At 50.8% G+C, this 17,466-nt stretch overlaps 1 protein-coding gene and 1 long non-coding RNA gene across 2 annotated transcripts in view; one reads left to right on the top strand and one right to left on the bottom strand.

The window, feature by feature from the left end:
- The window catches only part of Maml1 (mastermind like transcriptional coactivator 1), a 42,709-nt gene extending 34,941 nt beyond the window's left edge, over positions 1 to 7,768 (top strand). Inside the window, exons 3-5 of the mRNA XM_013154821.2 lie at positions 167 to 445; positions 1,788 to 1,884; positions 4,737 to 7,768. Coding sequence (XP_013010275.2) covers positions 167 to 445; positions 1,788 to 1,884; positions 4,737 to 5,698 — 1,338 coding nt within the window. The 3' untranslated portion in view covers positions 5,699 to 7,768. The remainder of the gene's footprint in view (positions 1 to 166; positions 446 to 1,787; positions 1,885 to 4,736) is intronic.
- LOC134471560 (uncharacterized) lies at positions 7,562 to 16,619 on the bottom strand. The gene is made up of 2 exons (XR_010040999.1): positions 15,537 to 16,619; positions 7,562 to 15,386 (listed from the first exon to the last, which is right to left on the bottom strand). It is a non-coding gene; the product is annotated as an uncharacterized LOC134471560 (long non-coding RNA).
- Between the last annotated feature and the right edge of the window lie 847 nt (positions 16,620 to 17,466).

The raw sequence follows: 17,466 nt of genomic DNA, 5'->3' as shown, positions 1-17,466 counted from the left end.
GCCTGGCATTTGGTGTTTACCCAGCCTGCTGGCGTTGGCAGGGACACAGAGGCCCAGCTCAGAGGGAGCCTCGAGCCAACACTCTCCACGTGGCGCTCTCGTGGCCTCTGTGAGCTCTGATGCTTCCCATCCCACCCACTCCAGCTCCCTTCCTCTGTGTTGACAGGAGCAGAATCCTGCCAGTGTCTCTGTGCCAGCTCAGGCCACTGGTGTCGGGACCCAGCCACCTGCTGTGTCCATAGCCACCACGCACAACAGCGCCTCATATCTCAGCAGCCAGCAGCAAGCAGCTGTCATGAAGCAGCATCAGCTGCTTTTAGATCAGCAGAAGCAGAGGGAGCAGCAGCAGAAGCATTTGCAGCAGCAGCAGCACCAGCAGCAGCAGCAGCAGCACCAGCAACAGTTCCTGCAGAGGCAGCAGCAGCAGCAGCTCCTGGCAGAGCAGGTGAAGAAGGGAGGCGGGAGGGGCCATGCAGGCTCTGCCTGTGGCTGTGCAAGGCTGTGTCCGCGAGTGCAGAGGGGATGCTTTGACCCTCTCCCCTCACAACCCAACCCCAGTAGCGGAGATGGGTTCAGTGAGAAGGCCCTGGGCTCTGTCCACAGTGCTACAAGAAATGGAAGACCGAACCCAGGGCCTTGTACTGAGTTACATCCTTGATCTTATTTGAAGACAGGTTCACTGAATTGCCCAGGCTGACCTTGAACTTGTGATCCTCCTGCCTTACTTAACACTACTAAGTAGCTGAGGTTACATGTGTGTCCCACTCTGCTTGCACCTGTTTTTTAAAAATAACTACCTTATTAGAATGTAGAGTTTGTGCATTTAAACTGGAGAATTCAAGCCAGGCATGGTGGCACACCTCTGTAATCCTAGCACTCAGGAGACTGAGGCAGGAGGATCCCTGAGTTCAAGACCAGCCTGGACTACATAGCAAGGCCCTGTCTCCAAAAAATAAACTAAGTTAAATAATTAAATTAAAATCAATTGTGGAATTCATTGGTGTTTCATGTATTTGCAGAGTTGTGCAGCCATCACCACAATCATGTTAGAGCATCATCACCTGAGAACCCTGACCCATGAGCAGTCACTGTCCATCTCCAGCTCCTCAGTGACACAGCCTCTGATTTACTCGGTTTCTGTCAGTTTGCCTGTTCCGGCATTTGGGCATTTGACAGAGGTCTTTAAGACCCAACCCTTCCTCTTCCTCCTCCTTTTCTTCTTCTTCTTCCTCTCCCTCCTTTTCCTCTTCTTCCTCATCATCTTCTTCATTTTGAGACACGGTTGCTGTTGCTTTTTTTTTTTTTTGGTACCAGGGATTGAACTCACAACTGGGCTAAATCCCCAGCCCTTAAACAGGGTTGCTCACTTGAGGGGGCTGGGGATTTAGCTCAGCGGCATAAGCACCTGCCTTGCAAGCAAGCGGTCATGAGGTCAATCCCTGGTACTGATAAAAAAAAACAGTGTTTCTCACTAAGTTGCTGGTTTGCCCAGGCTGGACTATAACTTGTGGTCTTCCTACCGAAGCCTCCTTGGTGCAGCAAATACAAGCATGCGCTACCAAGTCTGGCTACCTTCCCATATTTGAAAAACTAATACACCTCTTTTTTTTTTTTTTAATTCAATGCTTCTTAGATTTGCCCTATCCTTGTTTCATACTGTTTATTTAAAAAGCCAAAATGAGATCACCAGCATTATTCCCATAGGAGTTCTGTGTGAGCAGTAAGTGGGGACATTGCTTTTCTCCAGCCTGACACTACTGGTTTCCTCTGTTCTTGGCATCCTCTAGGAGAAGCAGCAGTATCAGCGCCATCTGACCCGCCCACCCCCCCAGTACCAGGACCCAACGCAAAGCTCCTTCCCACCGCAGGTCGGACAGTTCACAGGTAAGGGGAGCAGGGAGGATGGGTTGGGCACTAGTCGCTTCCAGTGTATAGAGAGTCCTTTTCCATCCTCATCTCAGTCCAAGAAGATTTATATTTATAATCCCATGGAGAAGTTACTGGAATTCTAGTGAGTTAATTCCAATCTACCACTTCCAGTGTAACCCACAGCGAGAAGAAAGACACTAAGACATATATACAGTTGTGGGGAGCCAGGGAGTCCTAAGTCCAGCCAAGATGGTGTTCACCAGAACAAAGGCCATGACCCAGAGCCCAGCCTGCCTTTTATTAATCCTCCATAAGGGGAGTGGCTTGGGGATGAGTGACAGTGAGAGTGTCAGGAAATGCGTGACTGCTGTGTGACTGCCATGAGCTGGGCTAGGTGGGAGGTTTGAGATCACCTCTGCAATAAGCGGAGGGCCAGAAACAGCGCAATCTGCATGACATAGCTGAGGTAGCATTTAGTGATTTAGGGTTGGTGCTTTAGCTCTGATGTACAATCCTGGGCCAGGGATTGAGCTCAGCAGTGTAAGGGCCTACCTGGCGAGTGCAAGGTCATGAATTCAACCCAGTACCAAAAATTAAATAAATAAAATTAGAGGTGTAAGCAACTGATGTACAAGCCTGTCTGCCCTGGGAAGTGATAGCCTCTTTCCCAAGGCTCAGTCCAGCTGACAGCATGGAACACAGCTTTCCATCCTGCCCGGCTCAACCATGTATTTGGAGAGTCACTGGGCTGGGTAACACTAACTTATCTCTTTGCTTCAGAGATTACACATCCAATTCTCAACCAGCCCAGTTTGCATTGCTTAAAGCCAATGGAAGGGACAAAGACAGGGTCTAGCCACCTCTGTACAGATCAATACATGGAGACAGGGCCAAGTTTATCCACAACGGAGAGAGTTGCTCTTCTTGTCAGGGAGAGTCGAGAAGGGTCCCTGGGTGGTTCCCCACCCAGTCAGTGGTGGTGAAGTTCTGCTCCCTGTTGCTCCACTGGGTACGGCGGGGATTTAGGTGCTGGGAAAAGCCCAAGTCTGCTGGAGGAACCTGGGCTTCCTATAGAGCCGGGCGAATACTGTCCCGGCACACTGCTACCAGTGCTTGGCTGTGCAGTCCTTTGAGGCAAAGTAATTTATAATTTCTGGTTGAAGGATATTTTACTAATAGGAAATAGTTTCTCTAATTCTTAAAGTTTCTTGGTTGGTCTTTTGTGACTTTTCCAAAAAAAATCTCTCAACTGAGTGTCGTGCACACCTGTGATACCAGCACTCCAAGACTGAGGCAGGAAGATTTTAAATTTGAAGCCAGCCTAGACAAGTTAGTGAGACCAGATCTCAAGATCAAAAAGGTCTGAGGGGGGCTGGGGATTTAGCTCAGCGGCATAAGCACCTGCCTTGCAAGCAGGCGGTTGTGAGTTTGATCCCCGGTACCTTTAAACAGTTAAAAAAAAAAAAAAGTCTGAGGATGTTACCCAGTCTGAAGGCTGTGGGTTAAATCCCCAGTACCAAAATAATCAAAAACAAACCCACTAGCCTGGTACTGTGGTGCACACCAGTAATCTCAGCTACTGGGGGCTGAGGCAGGATTGCTTGAGGCTAGGAATTTGAGACCAGTTTGGGAAACATAGCAAGACCTTTCTCAAAAACTAAAGCCAAGGTCACGGATTTAGCTCAGCGGCATAAGTGGCTGCCTTGCAAACTCACAGTCATGAGTTCGATCCCTGATACCAAAAAAAACCCCCTTAAGCCAGGCATGGCAGTTGAACACCTGTAATTCCAATACTTGGGAGGCTGAGGCAGGAGAAGTATCCCAAGTTTGAGGCCAGCCTGAACTACATAAAGAGACCTTGTCTCAATCAGTAAAAGAACCTTTATTTTTTTGCTGGGGAGGATCAGGGTTGTTTAGTGTTATTAGGGTCTCACTATATAGTTCAGGCTGACAAACTCACTATGTAGCCCAGGCTGGCCTTGAACTCAGAGAACTCCTCCTGCCTCAGCCTCTCAAGTGCTGGGGTGACGGATGTGTGCAACCACACCCAGCTCTCAGCCCATTCTGCCTTGAGTGCTAATGGAGGAGAAGAGGAAAGACCAAGTACTGAGTCTTGGGTGACCCGAATAATGACTGTCCTATCCAGAAGAGCCATCTCGGTTAATGGTGTCACCCTATTGCCTTGGCCTAGGCCAGAAGCCCTGGCTAGCACGTTCCCTGAGAACAAGGGCCTCGCCTGCCATCTCCCCAGTGCGGTGTTTCTTGGGTACCTGCCCAGTTCATCCCAGCCTGCACCCTCCCTCACCATTTTTTCATGGCATAAGCAGTGATGCTAGAGAACTGTTTGTGTTCTTTACCCCTGAGGGCTCCTCCCTCCGCACCCCTCTGCACAGCACTGTGGCCTTGACTTGGCCATCTTGCCTGCCCCGGCCATGTGCAGGCCCTGCTGGCCTCCCAGCCCGCAGGCTGCCTCCACAGCTCTGGGTCTGACTGCCCTCTTCACTGTGTCTGGCTTCTTCTCTAAGCTGCTGTGTTGCTCGGCCCTTACGCTTTTACACCCAGTGTATGTCGCCTCCTCTCTAAAGTCTTCCCCACACTTTCTGGGCACCGAGCCCTCAGGCTGAATCACACTTCCCCAGGACAGAGGCTGAGATGGCTTATCACGAAGTGCTCAGGATCTAGGGTGGATAGCAGATGGATAGCCCGTCAGCTCTCTCCCGGGTCCACCATAGCCTAGACCTGACCGCTGCCCTGGGGAGACTGCAGCCAGCAGCCCTGGGCTCCTCTCTGCACTTTCCCCACCCAGGCACTCCTCCCTTGCCCCGCTGTCCGCGGGGGCTGGGACTGACGGCTCTCCTGTCTTCCAGGACCTGCAGCCACTATGTCTGGCATGAACAACCTGGGTCCATCCAGCACCAGCTGTCCTCGAGTGTTCCCTCAGGCTGGGAACCTGATGTCAATGGGCCCTGGACACACCTCAGTTTCCTCGCTCCCCTCAAATTCAGGCCCACAAGACCGGGGCGTGGCCCAGTTCCCCAGTCCCCAGGGCCTGCCTCAGAGCAGCCTCTATGGCCTGGCCTCGGGCCTGACCCAGATGGCTGCGCCGCCCCCGCCGCAGGCCACCAATGGACATGCGCACATGCCCAGGCCGCTGGGTGGGGGCCAGGGCGCCACAGCGCCAACTGCCTATGGACAGAACTCCCTGTCCCAGCAGCACAAGGGAACTCTGACCTCTGGCCTGAGCAAGCCACCTGTCCCCAGGGTGTCTGCAGCCGTTGGAGCCCAGAGCGCCTCATGGCAACATCAGGGAATGCCCAGCCTGAACAGCCAGGCACCAAGCAGCGGCAGCGCAAGTCCCTTCACAGCTGCCTCCTCCTTCCACATGCAACAGGCGCACCTGAAGATGTCCAGCCCGCAGTTCTCCCCAGTGATGCCCAGCCGGCCCATGGCTCCCCTGAGCACAGCTGCTACAGCAGGGGCCATGCTGCCCCCGGGGAGCACACAACAGAGGACCAGTGCCCCTGCCCCTGTGCCTCCCTCGCCAGCCCCGCAGCCGGCCTTGTCTGGCTTGAGCCCCTCGGGGCCGGAGCTGGGGGCCTTCAGCCAATGCCCCACCTCACAGATGGGCAACCGTGCAGGGCTACATTGTGCCCAGGGCTACCCTGTGCGGACCGCAGGCCAGGAGCTGCCCTTCGCCTACAGTGGACAGCCAGGTGGCAGCGGGCTGGCCAACGTAGCCGGACACAATGACCTGATCGACTCCCTGCTGAAGAACAGGACTTCTGAGGAGTGGATAAATGAGTTGGATGACTTTTTAGGTTCTCAGTAGTGGAGGGTTTGTGGCAGCCTCCCTACTCAACTGTCCTTTCCTGTTCTCAGATTCAAGAAAGAATAACTACTTTGGACCAAAAGCCTGTGGCCCAGGCAGCTGGGCAAGCAGAACCCAGGCTGCCACTCTAGCCCGGCTGGTCCGGGTCTGGGGGACTCCTGGGCCAGCAGGTTCAGTCCATTGGGCTGGCCCAGGCCCTGGACCGTGTGCTGGTGTCACCATCTGGTATTGGGACTGCAGAACAGGATTCTGACCTGGTCCCTCACCCAGCTGACCAAACACCCAGCAGGAGCAGTGGGAAGGCCCATGGTGTCAGGCTGTGGACACCTGTGCCACCAGCAGACTCCCCAGGTTTTTGTTGAAACTTTAAATAGTGGAATTATTTGTAATTTGTAGCATAGAAAAAAGTTTTTTTTTAAATTTTACACAGATTAGCATAGGTGATGGTTTAAAGTGACTAAGTGGCATTGGAACCTCAAGTTTCCTCCCAGTGAAGAGCCTTTGTCTTCCTGTTCTGGGGGCACTCAGGGGAGGAGGATGGCCGGAAAGTTGTTCCTGTTAGTACAGATGCCAAAAGGACAGGAAGCTGGGAGGCTGCGGGTCTGTGACCCGGACAGGGTCATTCTGGCAGGCCTTCCTGCTCCCGGAGGATGCTCTTCCCCAGTGTCCCTCTGGAACACGCCAAAACCCAGGCTGCAGGTGGAGATTTGGGGTCCGGTGTTGTCCTCTGTTGGGGCTCCTGCCTTCTGCAGCTTCTCCGCTGGCTTGTGTTGATAGGCCGGAGTGGAAGGAAGTTGTGCACACACTCTGTCCTCAGCCCATCCTGGGTTCCTCCCTCCCGCCCCAGTGGGAAGCAGCCATGTAGTGCATCCAAGGGAGGAAGGGCAGGTGGTAAAATTCCCTGGAACCGTCTCATGGTCAGGGTTTGGGGGGAGGCTGCAGGCAGCCCAGGGGAGGGGATTCTACTTGTTTGCCAACTTCTCCTCCCACTGTAGAGGACTTGCACTTTTAAAGATTGCTTTATAACACTAACACATCCTCTCTGAAGATCCCGCAGGCCTCCTTGAAGGTCTCTCAATGAGCTTCGCTCCGTGGTGGGGGCTGTCTGTGGGATGACAGCCTGCGCCACATGGAAGCGAGGTGGGCAGTGGGGACAGTGCAGGGGAGGAGCCCCCTGGAGAGAGCCTGTCCACCTCCCTGAGCCACCTAGTGGATCATTCTGGAGCTCGCGACGGCCTGGGTCACTTTGGCCATTAGTTTGCACCAGCAGTGCCTTTTTTTGCCAAGGCTCCTTGGACCCTCAGATTCTTGTTTCAGAGCCATTTGCCACCACCAGTGACGCATGGCCACCTCCCCTTATCCTCAGCCCAGCTCTCAAAGGCAGAGGAGACTTCCCCATCAGAGTAGGTGCCCTGGCTCGGGCAGAGGGTGACTTCTGCAGGTTTCTTCCAGAAGCCAGGCCCAGGCCAGCTCTGGACCTTCATCCTCTCCCATGTCCCAGACCACCATCCCGCCTCTGTGCAGGGCACTCACCACCCAAGTCCAGGCTGCCCAGGGAGGCAGACAGCAGGCTTCTCCCTCGCTGCAGTGTCATAGCAATAAAATGTGATTCTCCGTCCTGTCCCCCCGGGAGCTGCCGCTGCCGCTTTATTTATGAACCTGGCTTCAGGGTGTCGGGAGGTGACTGCTGCCTGCACATCCCCATCTTCCTGGAGCCTCGCCTCAGAAGAAAAGGGTGCTTGGACTTTCCTTACACACACGTGCTTTGTGTAAATAAATGTTTACAGTTTTATATTGAAGATGGAATAAACGTTAGAGCTGCCAACTGTATATTTTTTACTTTTATAGATTTTAAAACTATGATCCTTTATATATCTGTTTTTGGGGAGCTATAAGTTTTATGGCAAACAATTAGTATTGTTAAGTTTTTATGGTCATCAGAAGTGCATAAAAGTCCTATTAATCCCTTTATTCCACTTCCCTTAACTCTGGTATACACCAAAAAGAAGCCTTTTACTTTCCTTGTTTCATCATTATAAAAATAATAAAAGTATTTTGCTAGTACGGAAACTGCCTGTGTGTTTGCATTGTGGTAGGGCTGGCCGGCCAGGGAGTTTGTCGTCTTGGTTTCCTGGGGACTGAATTCTAATGTCTCGCTGTGCATGGTTCCGGGCTGGGTTGGTTAAGACTTTGCCTTCTGTGTGCAATGACTGAGACCAAACCGGAGCTAGCATCCCCAGACCCGGGCCGGGGGGTCAGTGCCTGCCCCCACGGGTGCTGCACTTGGGGGTCCTGAGTGGTCTGTGAAAGGCTCTTGCCCTAGAATAAATTCCTGCACCGTGATGGCGGTGGGCTGACGTGGAGGAGGCCAAAGCGGGACGCCTGCTTCCTGCTGCTCCCTCGGCCCTAACTGCAACTCCCCTTCCTGTCTGCACACAGAATCCCAACCGGCTCCTCAGACAGCATGAATATCCACTGCAGTCCGAGGTCACATCACCCTCTGCCTCTCTGTCCAGGAGAAGGAGACAGCGCAGCGCCGTGGGCTGTGTGCTCCTGTCCACGTCCTCAACTCACGGAAGCTGTTCGTTTTGTACTTTGCTTCTCTCTTGCGCCAGGGTACTCTAAGTTTGATGTTTTCAAACTGCTGTGCCTTGGCGCGCTTCTGAGTACTTAGTTCCCCTTTGGGCCGCGGTCCCGAACGCAGTGTACTCCAGTGGACCCAAACTGCCAGAGAGGGGGCCGCTGGGCCGGGCTGGTCCATCAGGAGCCTTGGCCTCTGTGCCTGAGCCCTTCGAAGCAGTCTGTGTTCCGAGGGGATGCAGCCGGCGGGGAGGGCAGGAGGAGCACCTCCCTGACTGACCCAGCACGGTGGGCAGCTGAAGCAGGCAGTCATGGGTTCGAGCCCATGCTGGGCACTTCAGCAACTTATCCCCAGAACTGCCAAAAAAAGAGCTCAAGAAATGTTAGAGTACGCTGGGCATGGAGCTTGCACCTACCTCCCAGAACTCCAGCAGGAGGAGGCAAAAGGATCACAAGCTCGAACCCACGCCAGGCAACTGACTTAGCAAGACTCTGTTTCAAGATACAGATAGGACAATTTAAAAAAACATGGGAATGTAATAGCACTGCTCATGAAGGCGCTAGGTTCAATCCCTAGTCCTGAAAGAAAAAAAAAAGCTGGATTCCACTAAGAGTGGAAAACATTTGTGACAAATAGGAAGGAATGTTCCGTTCACAGCCTTACCATATAAGGCCCTGAAGGGAAGAACTCGGACTGCCGCGCAGGCCGGCTGAAGATGCATTGCACAGGGTCGCAGCAGGGGTCGCAGGGCGCAGGCGGCCTGGGGAGCCTGGGAGTGTAGCATAGAGTCCAGCTCCCGCCGTGGCGCTGCCATCCGCGGGCGCAGCACCTGGCCTCTGTGAAGGCCAGCCCAGCCTAAACGACCTTGCCCCACCCCAGGCCCGAACATAAGTCATCCAGCACCTTAAATGCTCGCGTTTTCGTCCCAAGGTTGCAGTTTCCAGAAGCCACCTTGGGGGCAGGGCCGCACTCCTGGCCGCGCTGGGCAGGCGGTTGCCCCTGGCGGCGGCCGGGCTGCGGTGCGGCTGGGCGCTTCTCCGCAGCCACAAAGGGGCGCTCGCCGTCTTCTCGGCTGCGTCTGCAGGGTCCACGCAGAAGACCTGGTCTTGGCCTGAGCGGCTCCCTTATAAGATTGGACAGTCACCTACCATCCAAACTGCCAAGATATTCTCATGAAATCTATGTCAATGCTGAGAGAGACATTTACAAAAGACAGAAAGAAAAGAGGTGAAGAGGGCAGGCGTGGGTGCCGCACGCCTGTAATTCCAACACTCAGGAAGCTGAGACAGGAGGATCAATGTGAGTTCGAGACCAGCTTGGGCTACATAGCAAGACCTCGCCTCCAAGGAACAGGAAAAAAAGAAAGGAGAAAGAAAGAAATTGGTGCTTTGGGGCAGAGAAGCCAAGTGAAGTGGAACCTGGCTCTGCACAGGAAGCCTGCAGAGCCTTTGGGAGGGGCTGGCCCTGGTTTTGGTTTCCAAAGAGACCCAGCTGCAAAGGCTGGAAGGCAGCACCCTCTTTCCAGGTCCAGGTGATATAGCAGAATGAAACTGTACATCCAGTACGAGTTCATGTTCTCTAAAATGAAAGAATGAATTTTAGGAACAACAGAGGTTAAGGGTAGAATATATTTATTGAGAGAAAGAAAGTGTGAGAAGGGGTCCTGGTGAGTTGCCAAAGACTGTCTTTTTAGGGACTTTTATAGAGTAAAATCATGAGGTTAGATGAGTCAAAGATGGGGAAAATGGGAATGCTTGAGGTGGGGATAGGCAGGACAGAACTGTGATCGACCAGTAAGATTACTTGCTCAGGTAAAATTGATTAAATTAGGAACAAATGGGGGAGCAAGTCACGTAGAGAGCTGCCATGCTTAGCAGCAGTGACCCTTCCTGTGGGGGTGGGACGCTGACCCTGGCTTCCTCAGGGTGACAGAGACCTATCCGGACTGTGGATCCTTGGCATGTGGCTGTATTTGCTTTACCTTTTGTCTTGAGATCTGGCCCACAGCACGAGGTAATTGTCTCTTCCAAGGCTGTGAGGTATGTGGACTTCTGCTCTGGCTCCTTTTGAGCGCCCAGCCCTGTCTGACCGCCTCTAATATTTCTAACTAACTCAGCTGCCTGTAACACAGGTACCAACATCCATTTCATTATACGACCACAGGAACAGGTTGGGTCAGGGAGCCATGAAGTATGCAGAGGCCTTCCCCCAGTGACCCTCACACAGACCTTTGATGGCCCCCGTGATAGACCCTGTCCCTTGCTCATGGAGCCAGATGGCCATGACCTGTGGCCAGTGCAGGGCAGGACCCTCCGCACAGCCATGGAGCAGTCCGGAAACCTGAATTGCAAGCTGAGAGTCACGGTTATCAAAACTGGGATATGATCGCTTAAAATGTGATCACTTTTATAGGGTTATACAAAATAACTGAATATAAATATATAAAAGAAAACTTTGAAAGTCACTGAATTATGAATTGCATTACTAAGGTCTCTCTGCCAATTAAAATGTATAAAGAGAAGCCAGACTGTGGGAGATGCCACAGTCCCAGCTCCTGGGGAGGCTGATACAAGAAAACCTGGTGGCCCCAGGGTTCAAGGCCAGCCTAGGTAGCAGAGTAAGACCTCGTTTCAGAAATAAATAATAAACACAAAACATATGAAGGTAAGGGAAAGAACTGAATGCTATTTAATTCAATAAAAAAATCACAAATTCTGTAATTATTTAACCATATATATATGGTTAACCATATATATATATGGTTAAATAATTCTGTAATTATTTATACCATATATATTTTTTTTTCTATCATTAGGGGAAGAAAGACCAAAAATAAACAACTAGAATATTGCTGGTAGGTTTGTATGTCTATATGATAGGATTATGGGGGTTTTTGTTTGGCACACTTTTCTGTGTTTCCCCTTGTTCTCTAGTGAGTGTGACCGATTCTTTTGGGCCAGGAAAGATCCTCAAACCTTCTGAGACAAGCACCTGCACACATAAAACCTCCACAGAGGCTCAGATTGTGTAGAGCTAAACATTTCCACTAATACAGCCAGTGGCCACCATATGTCTGCTATCCATTTTAATAGGGATTTTTAGGGGCTGGGGATATAGTTCAGCAGCACAATGCCTGCCTAGCAAGCTTGAGGTCATGAGTTTGATTCCTGGTAAAAATAATAATGATAATAATAGGAGTTTTTGGTGGGGAGAAGGGAATTAAGAGAAATACTTGCTTTAGCATTTGCCTTTAATGCAGGGCCTCTCACATACAAGACAGATACTCTACAACTGACATTCACCTCTCCCAGCTTCTGCTTTAGGTTTTTAAAATATTCTCAGCGTGGGGGTGCATGGCCATAATTATATCGTTCTGGGAGGCTGAGTCAGAAGCATTACAAGTTGTCCAACCTGGGCACTTTAGCCTGTCTCAAAACAAAGGCGGGGAGATGTAGCTCAGTGCAAAAGTCTGTAACAGAAAATGGCCCCCTCAGCCAGTGAACAGTTTCTCCGTATACCCAAGTAACAGCTTGGGTTCCAGTTCTAGTGCTTCTGTCTCTTAAAACGACTTGTCACTGTGACACATAGCTGCTCACTGTGACGCACATTGTGTAAACTGTCCCCAGCTAACAAGCATTCCGCCTCTGCACTTCCTGCTTGCTCATCTTATAAAAGCCCCCGACCACCCGAGATCAGGCCCGACATTCTGGGAGTGACCCTGATCGGCGCTCATTGCTGTAACAAACCTGCCTCCAGGTCCTGGCTATTGTTTCACGTTTCTGCTTGCCACTGCAGATCCTGACTTTAGCCACTAATACCACAAAAAACAGTATTTAAAGTCCAGCCAGGTCTGGATATGTGGAGCATTCCCACAAGGCTAGGGCTCACCCCTAACCCACTCTTCTTTTTCTTTTCTTTCTTTGAGGCAGGATCTTGCCACGTAGTTCAGGGCAGTCTCAAACTCACTATGTAACCCAGGCTGGCCTTGACCTCAGAGCAATTCTCTTGTCTAAGCCTCCCAAGTGCTGGGAGTACAGGTGAGCACCACCATGCCCAGCCCCTAGCACTACATTAAAAAAATATTTTTCCCCAATCCATTTTATTTCAAGGAGAAAAAAGAAAAAAATTATAGGGCTGGGGATTTTCAAGACCTTAGGTTCAATTCCTGGTACCAGAAAAAGAAAAAAAGATTATTATCAGTGTGCTTTTAAAAAGGGAATTTTGGGGCTGGGGATTTAGCTCAGCGGCGTAAGTGCCTGCCTTACAAGCAGGCAGTCGTGAGTTCGATCCCTGGTACCGATAAAAACGAAACAGACAAAAAAAAGAGGGGGGGGGATTTTAGGAATTATTTCCACTTTTAAGACTTTGGAACTTAAATGTACACTGTTCCTAGACAACTTATTTCTCAGCCCCAAATCGCTCTTACGTAGGTGCTTGTTCCTGTCTTTTGATTTTTTTTTTTTTTTTTTTTTGGTATTGGGGATCAAACTCATGACCTCGTGCTTGCCAGGCAGGTGCTTATGCTGCTGAGCTAAATCCCCAGCCCCTGTCTTTTGATTTTCTGTACTTTTACTATTTGTCAGGAAGTGTCTCAAAGATTTGGGTGATTCCAGGCAGGGATCAAGTAAGACAAAATAAAGGACTGAGATGCAGTTCAGTGCCAGAGTACCTGTCCAGAACATGTGAAACCCTGAGCTCAACATGTGAAACCCTGAGCTCAGTTCCAAGTACCCCTAACACGCGGCCCCCAGAGGCCCCGGAGCTTTGGTCTTGACCTTCCCTACACAGATCAGTTGCACTAGTGCTGTGGGAACGTCTGCTGTCTTAGTTACTTTTTACTCATTACCATAGTTAGTTGGCTCCAAGGCAGCATAGTGTGGCGGGGCAGCCATTCATGGGCAAGCTGAAACCGGCAAGAGAGAGACACACACCTTCTTCCCACCATTACATCTTATGCTGGCACCACCAATCCAAGTGATAGACAACGAACCAATCACAAATGTTAGATTTGGTCACGTCCATAATTGCATGAGGCTTGGAAGCCACTGACATAAACCATGACATCTGCTCACTGACTGACTGTAGTCATCTGTCTGCATCTCCTGCTCAGTGCTTCGGGCCCACAGAATGGAAGCTGGGGAAGAGCTTCAGGCTGTGCCCAAAGTGGAGCTTGGGGCCACCAGCACAGAATCCCTGCTGTCCCCAAATGCTGTCGAAAGGGCAGGGCAGCTGTGTTACAGAACATGGGTTGTTATATGCTGCCACAGGCAAGTCATCACATGCCAAAAGCTGGCCTGGAGGTGTGTGTCAAAGGCTGAGGCAGGAAGATCTCCGGGAGTTCATGGCCAGCCTAGATACTTAAGGAGACCCTGTGTCAAAAAACAAAACCAGGGGCTGGGGATTTAGCTTAGCGGCATAAGCACCTGCCTTGCAAGCGTGTGGTCATGAGTTCAATTCCCGGTACTGATTAAAAAAAAAACACTTTGTGAGCCTGATTTTATCGCTGTTTTTAAGTCATGTAATACCTGATAGTAGTATGTGAGGCTGGTTTTTAATCTCCCTGTGCCCAGACCGATGGCAGAAAATATACTTATCCCAGTCACAGTAGGTGCTATGGCCACTCTACGTATGATAGTGTGACAAGGTAGGCCATGTAGGTGTTGGATTTGTGAATGAGTGTGCAAAGTGACCTGTGGTGTTATTAGCCATTGTAGATGATCCCTGCATAGGAAAGGAACATGTGTGTAGGCCCCATGTCTACAGACAAAAATTATCCTGTTGAGGGACAGGCTGATTGGCCTTTTTGTGTCATTAGTATATACGTTTTGTAGGCAGTTGGGTTTTTTAGCTAAGGAACATTTTGTGAATTGTTAGGGTTGAATATGTAAGTTATGTCTATAGGCCATAGTTGTGATGGGGCAATTGTAAGGGGCCCCAGAATTTTAGTTTGAGGTTTTTGTTGGAATAGAGATTGGTTTAGTTTTATTAGAGTGCCATACGGAGATTTTGTTGATAGGGTAGTCATAGCTAGGGTCTGAGATATTTAAAGATGTAAAAGTTTGAGGAGCAGTTGTTTGTGAAGAGTTATAAATACAGGCTTGGGGCAGATGTGACATGCAGGTGAAAGCCCCGTGTTTGACTGTTAGGAAGTAGTGGAAATGTCTTTGGATATTTTAAGTGAACATGTAAGGCCTCTGTCCAGAATACATGTGGTAGTTATGTTTGTGTTGGTGTAGTCATCATGACTTGTCTATGGACTCACCCTACAGACTCACATCTCCAGTGGGGACAATGAAACTAGAATGGTCAAAAGATGGTGCGTAGTTTGGATTTTTAGGACAGAGGTAAAAGTGAGGAGCATAGGTTGCATACATGGGTTATCCATTGTGGTAACGTTTAATAGTGAGCACATACCAAAGGAAATCAAATAGTAGAGGTCCTGAAGTCTAATTGGCTTGAGTAATATTTGTATGGGAAGGACCCACTGCCCCCTCCCATGTTTAGTCAGGTAGAATTGGTATTTTGGGGTGACTGAGTGTTGCAGGGTTAGGTATAGGAATAGATTGAGTTAGAGGAGGAACTTATTATGCTCACTAAAGCAGCTGAGGAATGTAAGCAGTAAGATTATTAATATGCAGAGTGTGATAACTGTAAGCCTTTGGAGAATGGTGTGTTTTGGGGAGAGTGTTAGAGCGCCTGTGAGGAAGAGGAGAAGCATAGAGCCATATATAGGCCCAAGCCAGGCAGGTAGCAGAGCATTAGCGTTTGTGTTGTGCTAATCTGAGATGGGTGGGAGCTACTGGACATGAGGCCCATAAAGTCCCTTTAATGTGTTTGGGGTTGAGATTATCGGGCCGCAGATGACATTTCTTCATTTGGGTGATGTGAAACCAGCATGGGAGTCTCTCTACCTTCACTGCAGTTGGAGTCCCAAGGTATACGAGGTGAGGTCCGTTTTTCTTAGGTTGAAGAGGAATTTTAATACAGATTAAGTCTCCTGGAGATAAAGGAGGGCCTGGTGTGTGTCCCTCAGAGGGCTGAGGGAGGCAGAGATCTGTGTATCGTGGAAGAAGGTGTCAGAGGACCGAGAGAACCGGAATGTGGTCACTAAGGGAGGAAGATCAGAAGGCGAGGCGAGCTTTGTAAGACAAACGTCTACCGCACATAAGCTCAGAGGAGTCCACTGAGCAGGCGATGGGGAGGGCTGGAGGTTCTGCAGGGGCTGCAGGCAGGAGCAGAGGGGGAAGCGTGAGTTACCTGGAGAGCATCTGTGCAGTCGTGCGGAGGACCTGTCTCTGTGTCTGCTGTGGGAACGGGCAGCAGGGTGGTGGATCGAGGGTGTTGCTGGCTGAGACTGTGACAGTGGGGCCTTGTATTAGAGTCAGATGTGCTTGTTGTAGCTGTGCGGGGCCATCAGAGCTGGGAGTGTCTTGTGAGCAATTAGACGGCCTAGACGGTGTGGTGAGTAGGCTGTGATGTCTGTCCTAAAGTGGACTTTTTGGAGGAGGGCTGTCGCTGCGATAGCCTGAAGGCGGGGAGGCCATCCCCTCACTGTAGTGTCTGGCTGTTTTGAGAGGTCCGCTGCCGCCTGGAAGGAAGGTCCCTCCCTGTGTCCCAGCACTCCCGCTGCATTGTCCTTACCTGCCGTAGTGCACAGAATAAAGGCTGAAGAGGGTTAGGGAGTGTGAGTGGAGGGGCTCTAAGCAGGGCCTCCTTAAGCTTTGTGAACTCATCTGTGCCTCGAATGGGGGTACTGGGTTGTAGATTTATAGGTGCTAGATCACTGGCTGAGGCGTGGCTAAAGAAGTGAGGGCTGTCTGTGAATTCCTGGGGCAGCACTGTCTGTGTTAGTCGAGTGGACTGAGGAGCATCCGAATCCGTCCATGTAAACGCGGGAAGGTCTGGCATTGTGGGTGTAAGGGAATAGTGAGAAGTGTATGTTTAAGTCTAACACAGGAAAGTGAGAGGTCCGTGGAGGAACACGAGACAGCGCAGTGTGAGGGTTTGGCCCCCGGGTGAACTGGGTTCCTGTACTGATGATGGCTCTGGGATCTTGGATTAGGTGATAGGAGCTGCTGGGTTTGAGGACAGGGAGAATAGGGTGTCATAAGGCGAGTGAGTGACTTTTAGAGACCCATTAGTTAACAAGGGGCGGGTAATAGGTTTGAGTCCCTGTTGATGTTTAGGGCCACTGGGTACTGGGAACAGAGGGGAAGGCTGAGGGGTGTCTGAGGTGAATTAGCAGCGGGGTAATGGGGGTGGCACGAGTGGGACTGCAGGTGTCTCAGACTGCAGGGTCCATGAGGGAGCAGGCAGGCGAGGGCTGAGTCGGGGGCTATGACGGTGGGGTCGGAGTGTGAGACGGGGGGGAGAGGGAGAGAGTGTGAGAGGCACTGAGTTTTTGGAGTAGAATTTCTATCAACAAGAGGTATAGGACAGGCTGGGACAATAAGACAGCTGTGTGTAAGGAAAGGGTTTGGAATCTGCAGGGAGTAGGTTTTGGCTGTGGAGGTCGTCTTCGTTGGCCATCAACCTCCACAATGGAGATTGCAGACCAGGAACATCGGCCTTACAACTCAGGAAGAGCACTATGGGTGGCTTCCATGTCAGCAAGGAAAGAAGGTTTTACCTGAGACGTCCAGCGAGACTCAGCGTGCTGAGAGAGAATCCTTGGAGAGGTCTTGGGCCCCAAGCCCCATCGATCCCCTTCAGCGGTGGTGGTGTCGAGCAGATCAGCTGGTGACAAGTCCCAGGTGGCAGTGTCCTATCCTGTGAGGGTGGGGGAAGGTGATGACTTACTTGCTCCCTGGGGGTCAGGGCAGTAGCATTTCCAGTGGTCCTCTTGGCTGCAGCTGGTTGTGGCCACAGGGCTGAGCAGGCTTGTGTCTAGTGTTGTTTTTCGGTCCCGCTTGAAGCATGGCGGGTATTGGATGTTTTTCCTCCAGCCTCTTGTTTCATCTGGAGCCCTGGGTGCCGCTCGCTGCAGCTGCAGCTGCTGAGGCCATAAACTGGCCTTGGAGTATTAGCCTGGAATGCAGCCCTTTTAAGGTCATCGTGGAATGTAACCTTTTTATTGTCATCTTGTTTTTGTTGTTTTTACTATTGTTGAAGACATGGAAAGCCATAGGTAAGAGAGGTCTGATGTTTTGCATTTAGTCTGAATGTTTGGTGCTGCCTGGGAAATAAA

This window comes from Cavia porcellus, unplaced genomic scaffold, assembly GCF_034190915.1.
Source record: "Cavia porcellus strain 051 isolate PalLab524CR breed Dunkin Hartley unplaced genomic scaffold, mCavPor4.1 scaffold_19, whole genome shotgun sequence".
In the NCBI taxonomy this organism is placed as follows: domain Eukaryota; kingdom Metazoa; phylum Chordata; class Mammalia; order Rodentia; family Caviidae; genus Cavia; species Cavia porcellus.
The sequence above is the reverse complement of the archived record's forward strand: the minus strand, read 5'-3'. Positions and strand labels throughout refer to the sequence as shown.